The sequence below is a fragment of the Tupaia chinensis genome, unplaced genomic scaffold, assembly GCF_000334495.1.
Source record: "Tupaia chinensis unplaced genomic scaffold, TupChi_1.0 Scaffold000037_18, whole genome shotgun sequence".
NCBI classification, from domain to species: Eukaryota; Metazoa; Chordata; class Mammalia; order Scandentia; family Tupaiidae; genus Tupaia; species Tupaia belangeri.
This window is the reverse complement of record NW_006159476.1, coordinates 1,689,311-1,700,897: the sequence shown is the minus strand read 5'-3', so window position 1 is coordinate 1,700,897 and position 11,587 is coordinate 1,689,311. Positions and strand designations below refer to the sequence as shown.

The 11,587-nt window shown below is 51.8% G+C and overlaps 1 protein-coding gene across 2 annotated transcripts in view; it reads left to right on the top strand.

Annotated features, from left to right (window-relative positions):
• Positions 1-10,011, top strand: part of NUMBL (NUMB like endocytic adaptor protein) — a 47,245-nt gene extending 37,234 nt beyond the window's left edge. The window contains exons 7-9 of one of the 2 annotated variants that reach the window (XM_006140472.3): positions 3,046-3,348; positions 5,051-5,173; positions 8,576-10,011. In XM_006140472.3, coding sequence (XP_006140534.1) covers positions 3,046-3,348; positions 5,051-5,173; positions 8,576-9,237 — 1,088 coding nt within the window. In that variant the 3' untranslated portion in view covers positions 9,238-10,011. Of the gene's footprint in view, positions 1-3,042; positions 3,349-5,050; positions 5,174-8,575 lie in introns of both variants that reach the window. The other variant, XM_006140470.3, reaches the window with a different exon arrangement.
• The last annotated feature ends 1,576 nt before the right edge of the window (positions 10,012-11,587 follow it).

Genomic DNA, 11,587 nt, shown 5'->3' with positions numbered 1-11,587 from the left:
CTACTTTTTTTTTTTTTTTGAGAGGTTTTTGCTATAGGGTGAGTGCACTCACCAGAAAGAGAGAGATGGGGGGATGGCCACACTACGATCCCTTCTCCTCCATTCTCCTCTAGGGATCTTGGGCACACACGCACACGCACCCTGCGTGAGTTTAAGCCACCGGGTCCGGGACTCGAACCAGGGTTGACTACATGGGAGTCCAGCGACATAGCCATTACGCTAACTGCTGGTTCCCATTAAATAATTCTTAAAAATACATGTGTGGGGAACCAGCAGTCTGGGCTGTCTGGTCACTTCCCTGTCCCAGCAGAGTCACAGGCACAGATGACTGGAGCTGCCGGATGGAGAGGGGAACCAGAGCCAGAGCCGAGCAGAGGGACAGAGTCCATACCTCACCCCGTCCCCGACTCAACTTTGCACCATTCATTTTCCCTGCGTCCGGAGCAGCCGCCGTTCTCAGAAAGGCTCTGCATACAACCCCTGTAGGTGCCTGAGGTCGTCTGCACAGCGTAGGGGGTCTCACAAATCCATCATCTCCCGGGGACCTCACACGACTCCTCTTGGCTGACTTCCCCATCCTCCCTTAGAGACCTGGAGCAGACGCTTCGCTGTTCACGGAGCGTGTTTCTCCGCTGACTTGGCTGAAGCCAGAGACCGGGGTTAACATCCACCTTCTACTTTCCCCTAGAGTGAGCCTCAGATCCAGGACACCGGAGTTAAGGCCCCCAGCCCAGCCGGTGACCTCGACCACCTAGAGCCGCGTCGCACCCCTCATCCAGCTCTTTTCGAGGGGGAAGTCCCTTCCCTGTCTCTCTCTCCCTCTCTCTGTCTCTGTTTGTTCCTGGTGAGTGCACACACCCCATAGCAAAAAGAAAGAGAGAAATACGCTTAAAAAAAGAATTTGTGGGACCAGCAGTTAGCGTAATGGCTATGTCGCTGGACTTCCACGTAGTCCGACCGTGGTTCGCGTTCCGGACCCGGTGGCTTAAAACTCACACCGGGCACATGTGCGTGTGTGCCAAAGATCCCAAGAGGAGAATGGAGGAGAAGGGATTGCAGCGTGGCCATCCCCCCTGGGGGGTGATTTCTCGCTTTCTGTCTCTCTGTCTGGCAAGCACATGCGCCCTATAGCAAAAGCCTCTCAAAAAAAAAAAAGAAGAATTTGTAAAGAAATCATTGACAAAATCAGTTACAAAGTGAAGTTGACAGAGGACACGATAGCATATGTGATGTTTTATTGTTTCCATAGCATGTGCTGGGTATCCAGCCCTTCACGGTTTGCAAATATTTCTTTACCCTTTACAAAAAAATATTAGAATTTATGAAGTCTGTTGTCATAGGCAAAGTACATTATAATGTGCTCGGGAGTTTGCAAAAGGTTTTGCAGTTTCCAGAGGATGTTCTAATTGCCAGGGACTTTGCACTGTGGAAATCACGTCACTGTTTGCACAGCCAAACACAAGTTTACAGAGTGACGTCTGATTTGCTGAGCATCTCATAGTATTTTGCCTCGAGGTGCATCATCCCAGGGAAGCTCTGAGCTCTTTCCAATGGAGGACTTACAGGACAGTGCACTTGCCACAGAACTGTTGACTAGCTTTTGTTGGATTCCAAAGCACTCAGCACGCACTACCTAAATGGACCCTCAGGAGGCTATGGGGGCAGCAGAGAAATGTTTATCCCAGGTTTCTAGTCGGGGAGAATGGAGCACAGAGAGGGGAGGGAACTTCCTGAGGACACACGATGGGCGAGTTGGGGGCAGAGGTGATTTCCTGGTTCCACCCTATCCTGGCTGTTCCCACTTCTCGGGGCCAGGCCCAAATAGACCTGGAAGATAGAGCAAGCAGCTCTGAGTGACATCCCTCTGGGTCCGGGTTTAATCTCACCAGCCTTCAGGCTGCAGCTTGGGTGAGGCCCTCGTTGGAGGTTGGGTATGTGGGAGTGATTTGGCAGGGGTAGGTGAGGGTCCTGCCCTTGAAGAGCCTGCCTTTCATGTTGAGTGGGGAGACCAGGGTTCTTCCCAGGGAGTAGTCCTGGAGTAAAAAGATCCCAGGTTGAGAGGCTGGAACAATCTGGAAAGCTTCCCAGAGGATGAAGTGGGCCAAACTAGGCCTAGAATGACTGGTAGCAGCTGGAGGAAGGGAAGAAGTAGTTGGGGTGGGAGGAAGTGGGTAAGTAGAGAGACAGAGGAGCAGACAGAATGACAGAAAAGGCAGCATGCTGTGGAGGGACCAGTTAGGAGGGACACAGGCTAGGGCGGTCACTGTGTGCATGGACTCAAGTCAGTTGCCCCTTCCTAGCACTGGGACTTGGGTAAGTCATTGACTTGCTGAGCCTCAGTTTCCACATCTGTAAAATGGGAATAGTATTAACCCCGTGGGTGGGTGGGTAGACCTAATGAGTTAATACTTGCAAAGCACCTGGAACAAGCCTGATGCGTTGTTTGTGTACCAAATAAATGTTAAATTACCAGAAAGAGAGACAGAGGGTCCTGGAGGAAAAATGGCTAGAGCAGTACAGGAAGACAGATCAGGGTGAAAGCTAGAGACACACAGGGTCGGACTCCCAGGGCTTCCTGGGAAGGCAGTGTTGGCTTGGAGGAATGGGAGTGCTTCAGAGCTCTGACCAGTTTGTCTTCAGACCAAGATACGCTGAATGAAGAAGGCAGATTTGAGGAATGATGGAGGACCAGGTGACAGCCCAGCCACAATGACACTCACTACCAGATTCTGTGTTCCACAGGCTGGGGCTATATGGGCAGGCATGAGTTTAAATGTCTTGTTCAACCTGAGGGCTGGGTGCAGGGGCACACATCTGGAATTCCAGCACCTCGGGGAGGCTGAGGCAGGAGGACTGTGAGCTTGAGGCCGGCCTGGGCAATACAGTGAGATCCCGTCTCAAGGAGAGCCAAGCCTGGTGATGCACGTCTGTAATGTCAGCTGGGAGGCAGGGACAAGAGAATCATGACATGTCAAGGCCAGGTGGGAGAGGCCTCAAGTGCCAAAGTGAGATGTCTGACCACCTGTCCCCCCATATCTCCAGCAGAGGCAGCAGCTGCCCCCACTGTGGCTCCCGGCCCTGCCCAGCCTGGGCATGTGTCCCCCACACCAGCCACCACGTCACCTGGTGAGAAGGGTGAGGCAGGCACCCCAGTGGCTGCAGGCACCACAGCGGCTGCCATCCCCCGGCGCCATGCCCCTCTGGAGCAGCTGGTTCGCCAAGGCTCTTTCCGTGGATTCCCTGCCCTCAGCCAGAAAAACTCGCCTTTCAAACGGCAACTGAGCCTACGACTGAATGAGCTGCCATCCACACTGCAGCGCCGCACTGACTTCCAGGTGAAGGGCACAGGTGAGCACAGGGCTCCGTGTGAAGGGGAGTTAGCACTGTCTGACGTGAGCAAGGGAAGAGGAGAGAGGTAATACACATCATGGTCAATTAGTCATGTCTGCTGTGGTAAAGGACAGAAGTTAAGGAAGCAAAGTCATGCTCAATTAGCAATGTCTGCGTGACCAAAGGAAAGGAGAAATATGGCACACATCATGATTGGCTAAAGAGCAGGGATGTCTTCTGGGGGTAAGAAAAGGAAAGAGATGGCATGGTGCCATGTTTTTGTCTTAGGCAGACAGGCAGGAGGACTGCTCCCCCCACCCCACCCCCTCGTAGTCCCTGCCGTCTGGCCCATTCTCCTGCTTTTAGAAGCTAAATCTGCAACACCCACCCCTTATGGCCTTAGGCATTGTTGTGGGAGTGTGTTGATCTGTATCCAGGAGGCTGGGCTGCTCCAAAAGGTAACTGTTGAGCAGATGCCACCATTGTGGAGAATGACGCATGCTCTCTCCATGTCCTACAGCTTCTCTGGGTCATAACGCATCCTCATATTTGCCGTCTTCATGCAGCCTGACATTAAGCACACACCCAAAACTCCGAGAGGGGAGGTTCCCAGGCTTCACGAGGAAGCCTCTCACTCCTTCACCAGCTGCACATTCATTTGGGCGTGACTTGCCACACAGAAATTTCACAGACTTACACAGATGTCATGCTCCCACACGCATGTCACATGTACTTGGACATCCCAATCTGTCATTTACATCCAGAAACCACCCACACTCAGAAGTCACACACCCAGATACACACACATGCCCAAATTCACACACTCAGAAGCCACACTTGCAGATGTGTGCACACTCAGACACACTTATGCACACAGATTCACTCACACTTGGGAATCACACATCAGGATGCCACACGCCTAGATATCTGTCACCCTCCGTGGCTGCCCTTCAGAAGTCTCGTGCCCATTTGTACACATCACAGGTGTTGATCTGGAAGCCCCTTATGCCCGACCTGGGTCCCAAGTCACACCTGCTGACTTCCCCAGCCAGCTCCTTCCTCATGTTCGCTGGAGTATCCCCATCCTCCTTGAGGAGGAGCCACTTGGTGAAACACCACAGACATTTGCCGCAGCACATGCATTCATTGTTCCTCGAACGGTGCCTTTGCTCCTCCCAGCCCATGAGGCCACCACACCTGCTCGGTGTCTCCTGGCTGGCTGGCACAGGCCCCCTGCCCTCATGCTGTATGTCATAGGCCAGGCTGGGTGGGGTGAGCAGGACCCTGTTTCTCTGCCCAAAGCAGGAAAAATGACCCCAGCAAGTGAACTGTGGTGTGACCAGACATTCTGACCGGTCCTTGCTCTTGCTGTACATGTGGCTGAATGTGTTTAAGTTAATACATGTAGTTAAAGTTTTAAACATCTCTTCTGGATTGTGGCCCCACACAGATCTTGAGGTCCTTAATTAGGGTTGCTATTAGCCACCAAATGCCATATACTGGCTTGGCTGTTGGACCCTCAGATGGTGCACACACATAGCACAGGTATTCTAGTGACCATGGCCACATAGTTACTGCAGAGTGGACCTGCCCACCCACATACCTTGGGAAAAGGCCTAAGGTCATAAGAGAGGACCACCTGAGGGGGCAGGGGTGAAGAGCAGGGCTGTGGTGGTGCCTGGGCCTGCGTGCTGACCTCCATCCTTCCCTGACTTCCCAGTGCCTGAGATGGAGCCTTCTGGCACCAACGACAGCGATGGCATCAATGCTCTGTGCACACAGATCAGCTCATCTTTCGCCAGTGCCGGCGCACCTGCTCCAGGGCCACCATCTGCCACGACAGGTACACCTAGCCCTTCTGCTGAGAAAGACACCATTTAGTATCCCTCCTGTATAACCCCTTGTCCATTCAGGCGTATCTTGGAGACTCCAGGAATCTTGGATCCCGAGGCTTAGAACCATGGGATCACCCTAGAACTGGGGATCCTCTTGGAGCCATGTGGTCATCCTAGAACCATAGGCCATCGTAGAGCCAGAGGATCACCTTAAAACGACGGATCATCTTAGAGCTAGGTTATCACCCTAAAACTATGAATCATCTTTGAGCCTTGAGATCATCTTAGAACCATGAATCATCTTAGAGCCATGAGATTACCTTAGGACCACAGAGTATCTTAGGGCTTTAAAACCATCTTTAAGCCATAAGAGCACCTTAGAGCCATGGAATCATTTTAGAGCCATGTATTATCTTAGAACCACCAATTATCAGGACCAGCAGTTGGCATAATGGCTATGTCACTGGACTCCCATGTAGTCAACCGCAGTTGGAGTCCCAGGCCTGGTGGCTTAAACTCACACCGGGTGCATGTGCGTGTGAGCCTAAGATCCCAAGAGGAGAATGGAGGAGAAGGGATTGCTGTGTGGCCATCCCCCCTGGGGGGGGTGATTTCTTGCTTTCTGTCTCTCTGTCTCTCTGTCTTTCTGGCAAGCGCACATGCCCTATAGCAAAAACCTCTCCAAAAAAAAAAAGAGCCATCAGTTATTTAAGAACCATGAATTGATTGGTGGATTGGGGCCAGTAGGTGGTATAGTGGTTAACGTGCTGGATTCCTGCATGGCTGACTATGGTTCAAATCTCAGACCTGGCAGCTTGAAACTCACACTGGGTGCAAGTGCATGCATCCCCAAAATCCCAGGAGGAGAATGGAAGAGAAGGGATTGTGGGATGCCGTGGCTAGATAAGCAGTTCGAATCCTGGGCCCAGCTGCTTGAAAATCACACTGAGCACACGTGCGTACATGCCCCAAATCCCGAGGACACTGGAGGAGAAGGGATTATACCATCCCATCCCCTCTGGGGGTGATTTCTCACTTTCTCTGTCTCTCTACACAGGCTAGCAAAAATCTCTCTCTTTTTTTAGTTTTTTTTAAAAAAAGGAACCAAATGCCATATACTGGCTTGGCTGTTGGACCCTCAGATGGTGCACACACATAGCACAGGTATTCTAGTGACCATGGCCACATAGTTACTGCAGAGTGGACCTGCCCACCCACATACCTTGGGAAAAGGCCTAAGGTCATAAGAGAGGACCACCTGAGGGGGCAGGGGTGAAGAGCAGGGCTGTGGTGGTGCCTGGGCCTGCGTGCTGACCTCCATCCTTCCCTGACTTCCCAGTGCCTGAGATGGAGCCTTCTGGCACCAACGACAGCGATGGCATCAATGCTCTGTGCACACAGATCAGCTCATCTTTCGCCAGTGCCGGCGCACCTGCTCCAGGGCCACCATCTGCCACGACAGGTACACCTAGCCCTTCTGCTGAGAAAGACACCATTTAGTATCCCTCCTGTATAACCCCTTGTCCATTCAGGCGTATCTTGGAGACTCCAGGAATCTTGGATCCCGAGGCTTAGAACCATGGGATCACCCTAGAACTGGGGATCCTCTTGGAGCCATGTGGTCATCCTAGAACCATAGGCCATCGTAGAGCCAGAGGATCACCTTAAAACGACGGATCATCTTAGAGCTAGGTTATCACCCTAAAACTATGAATCATCTTTGAGCCTTGAGATCATCTTAGAACCATGAATCATCTTAGAGCCATGAGATTACCTTAGGACCACAGAATATCTTAGGGCTTTAAAACCATCTTTAAGCCATAAGAGCACCTTAGAGCCATGGAATCATTTTAGAGCCATGTATTATCTTAGAACCACCAATTATCAGGACCAGCAGTTGGCATAATGGCTATGTCACTGGACTCCCATGTAGTCAACCGCAGTTGGAGTCCCAGGCCTGGTGGCTTAAACTCACACCGGGTGCATGTGCGTGTGAGCCTAAGATCCCAAGAGGAGAATGGAGGAGAAGGGATTGCTGTGTGGCCATCCCCCCTGGGGGGGGTGATTTCTTGCTTTCTGTCTCTCTGTCTCTCTGTCTTTCTGGCAAGCGCACATGCCCTATAGCAAAAACCTCTCCAAAAAAAAAAAGAGCCATCAGTTATTTAAGAACCATGAATTGATTGGTGGATTGGGGCCAGTAGGTGGTATAGTGGTTAACGTGCTGGATTCCTGCATGGCTGACTATGGTTCAAATCTCAGACCTGGCAGCTTGAAACTCACACTGGGTGCAAGTGCATGCATCCCCAAAATCCCAGGAGGAGAATGGAAGAGAAGGGATTGTGGGATGACCATCCCCTCTGGGGGTGATTTCTCACTTTCTCTGTCTCTCTACACAGGCTAGCAAAAATCTCTCTCTTTTTTTAGTTTTTTTTAAAAAAAGGAACCATGGGGACCAGCAGTTACCATAATGACTATGTCGCTGGATCCCCACGTAGTCGACTGCAATTCGAGTCCTGGACCTGGTGCCTTAAAACTCATGCCAGGCTCATGTGCATGCATGCCCAAGATCCCGAAAGGAGAATGGAGGAGAAGGGATTGCAGCATGGCCATTCTCCCCTGGGGGATGATTTCTCGCTTTCTGTCTGTCTGTCTGGCAAGTGCCCACGCCCTATAGCAAAAACCTCTCCCCCCCAAAAAAAAAGAAGAAGAAAAAAAAAGGAACTATGAATCCTCTTAGAGCCCTGGGATTACTTTAGAATGGTGGGTTATCTTAGACCCCTGGGGTCACCTAAGATCTATGGATCATCTTAAAACTATAGGATCATCTTAGATTCATGGGACCATCTCAGGGATAGGTTCTTCCTAGAGCCAGGAAGTCTATTGCCTTAGCTCCAAGAGATCATTTTAGAACCATGGAATCACTTTAGGTCATGGTTTATCTGAGAGCTATGAGCTTGCCCTAGAACACCTTCGAATTTTAAACAATTTACGTGCATAACTCTAGAACCAGAAAACACACACTTAAAATGGTTGAACCTATTACTATCTTAGAACAGGACACTCTGAGAGAGATCCATGTGGTTTTGGAATCTTAGGCTCCTAAAACAGTACACCTCAGAATAGTAGCACCAGGGTGACAATCAAAATAGTCAGTAATAGAGGGCAGTGGGATGTAGTGTCAGTCCTGCTTCGGCTTTCCTACCGTCAGGCCGTGAGGTCTAAGGATTGTTCATTCTTAGCACTGCAGCACCATTATGTGGTCCAGAATGGCCAAGTCACCTGCCTAGTGTCATACAGCTGGCGAGGGGCAGCTGGGGATCAAGATGGGCCATCTCTGGCTGCAGGGTCTCACCATGTCATCCTATCCTCATGTGTCCTGTGCCCCTCACCTGGCCCTCTCCTCTCTCCAGGGACGTCTGCCTGGGGTGAGCCCTCTGTGCCCCCTGCTGCCTTCCAGCCTGGGCACAAGCGGACACCTTCAGAGGCTGAGCGATGGCTGGAGGAGGTATCCCAGGTGGCCAAAGCCCAGCAGCAGCAGCAGCAGCAGCAACAGCAGCAGCAGCAGCAGCAGCAGCAGCAAGCATCCTCGGTGCCCCCAGTGCCCACCATGCCTCCTGCCCTGCAGCCCTTCCCTGCTCCAGTGGGGCCCTTTGACACAGCACCTGCCCAGGTGGCAGTGTTCCTGCCACCCCCGCACATGCAGCCCCCTTTCATGCCCCCATATCCAGGCTTGGGCTATCCTCCCATGCCACGGGTGCCCGTGGTGGGCATCACACCCTCACAGATGGTGGCCAATGCCTTCTGCTCAGCTGCCCAGCTCCAGCCCCAGCCCGCCACCCTTCTTGGGAAAGCTGGGGCCTTCCTTCCCCCTGCTGCACCCAGTGCCCCTGGGGTTCAGGCCCGCCCACGCCCCAATGGAGCTCCCTGGCCGCCAGAGCCGGCTCCTGCCCCAGCTCCTGAGTTGGACCCCTTTGAGGCCCAATGGGCTGCGCTAGAAGGCAAACCCGCTGTAGAGAAACCTTCTAACCCCTTCTCTGGTGACCTGCAGAAGACCTTTGAGATTGAACTGTAGCCCAAGCCGCCCTGCCTACCCCATCATCTCCAGGTGCCCACACCTGAGGCACAACCTCTGCCCTAGTCCTGCTCCTTGGGGCTGTGCCCCTCAACGCTCCCTTTAACCTCTTTTCTCCACTATCCCCCACAACCACTACAGAACCAACATTGTAATGCCCAGGTTGGGATGGGAAGGAATTCAGGGATGGACCCAGCCTGGTTAAGGGAGCCATTTCACTGCCAGACTTAGGTTGGCAATTCCCCCTGCCCCTACTCCAGACATGAGGGATGGCCACAGTCCCACCAAATGCCCTTGGTTCAAGCTACATTTCCCAGTTTCTGTTGTTGATCTTCCAACCTTCCAGTGTTGGGCAGGATGGAGGAGGGATGCCCACTTAGGCCCCCCCAGGCCCCACATGTGTGCCCGCCTGAGTCTGGCCGTCTCCTACCCCATACACAGCACAAGCCAAGGGCTTCCCTCTGCCCACCCGCTGCGTTCACTGCCAATGCTGTGCTCGCCCCCACTGTCCCTGCTCCCACACGGGGGGCCCACTTCGTCCTTGGGCCAAGGTCTCATGGGGGCAGGGGCCCCATGGGGCTCAGGAGGTGGGGAGGGGGGAGGGAAAGAAGATGCTCAGTTACCTCACGGTGCCCGCCGGGAAATGGTCCGGGCCGAAGGGGAAGGGGTGCCTGGCGGGTACTTTTCTATCTTTTATTTCCAGATTTTTTTTGTATCTAAACTTGCAGATTTGTATTATACAAGGATAGCCAATAAAGGAAGAATATAATGGTGCCCCTCGGGAAAGCAGGGTGCATGTGTAGGGGAGATGGTGTGGCCACAGAGCCTTTCCTCCTGAGTCACCTCCTAAATCAGGAGGGATTAAAACGGTCTCCCTGAGTAATAACCTCTGAGTCATAACAGGGTAACAGGTACCACTGACTCAGCACCTCCGAGGTGGGACTGAAAGGAACCAAAACTGAATCACCCCATTTCTATTCCTTATAGAGTGTGAACTGAGGAATAAAAAACACAAATTATTAACTACTAATTAGTTCAGTATCAATACTTTAAATAATCAAGTTTGTAATAGTGTATCTTAGACCATGCTGGCATTTCCCGTAACTCAGGCCAGACTTCACCTGACAGAGTAGTGTAGTGTAGTTGTTTGGTTTTGCTTTGCTTTTTATTTTTTTTTTAAGTTTGCCAGAGGAGGCAAGTATTTACCAGAGAGAGAGAGAGAGATGGAGAGGGGAAGGGAGAAAGTATCCCTGATGGGGCATGGTCATGCCACTGTCCCTTCTCTGTTTTTGCGCACACATGCGTGAGTTCCAGACCCAGCGGCTTGATGGATCTCGAACCATGAAGTCTACGATGTGGGATCCTGCACTCTTAACCACCAGGGCACAGGCTCGCTCTTGGTTTTTAATGTTTTGTTTTTTAAGAGTTCTGCTGTAGGGTGCGTGCGCTTGCTGGAGAGACAGAGAGAAAGAGAAAATGAGAACTCACCCCCCAGGGGATATGGCCATACCGCAATACCTTCTCTATTCTCTCGGGATCTTGGGCATGCACGCACATGTGCCTGGTGTGAGTTTTAAGTTACGGGATCCGGGACTTGAACCATGGTTGACTACATAGGAGTCCAGCAATGTAAGCATTACGCTACCTGTGGGTCCCTTTTTTATTACTTTTTTTTTTAGTCATGATCATGCACGCTCAAGAGGGAGAGAGAGAAGGCATCCTTGACAGGGTTTCATCATGATGCAGTCTCCTTCCCTCAGCCCTCAGGGTCTTGGGGGTGCATACTCTCCAGCCATGGTCAGCCATATGGCTTCCAGCTCTGTAGTTTCGTACATGCCATAGAGTTCAGTACATACCATAGAGTCCAGTACATGGCCAGCAGCTTTTTTTTTTTTTCTTGAGAGGTTTTTGTTACACAGCACGTGCACTTGCCAAAAAGAGAGAGAGAGGGAAATCACCCCCCAGGGGGGATAGCCACACCACAATCCCTTCTCCATTCTCCTCTTGGGATCCTGGGCATGTACGCACATGCCTGGCGTGAGTTTAAGCCACCAGGTCCAGGACTCCAACTGTGGTTGACTACATGGGCGTCCAACAACATAGCCATTATGCCAACTGCTGGTCCTAGCATCTTTTTTTTAATGTTTTTTATTTCCTCTGTGAACATGAGAGATAGCACCCTAGTCAGGATCTTTCCATCATGATCCACCTCAACCTTCAGCTAATCCCAGATCGTAGGCAGACATGCCCCACATATTCAGGGAGGTCTGCACACTGGTACTGGGAACCTTCCCATTGGGATCGCCTCTCTGGGTGTCCCATTTTGCCATGAGCCACTATCTGGTCCTCA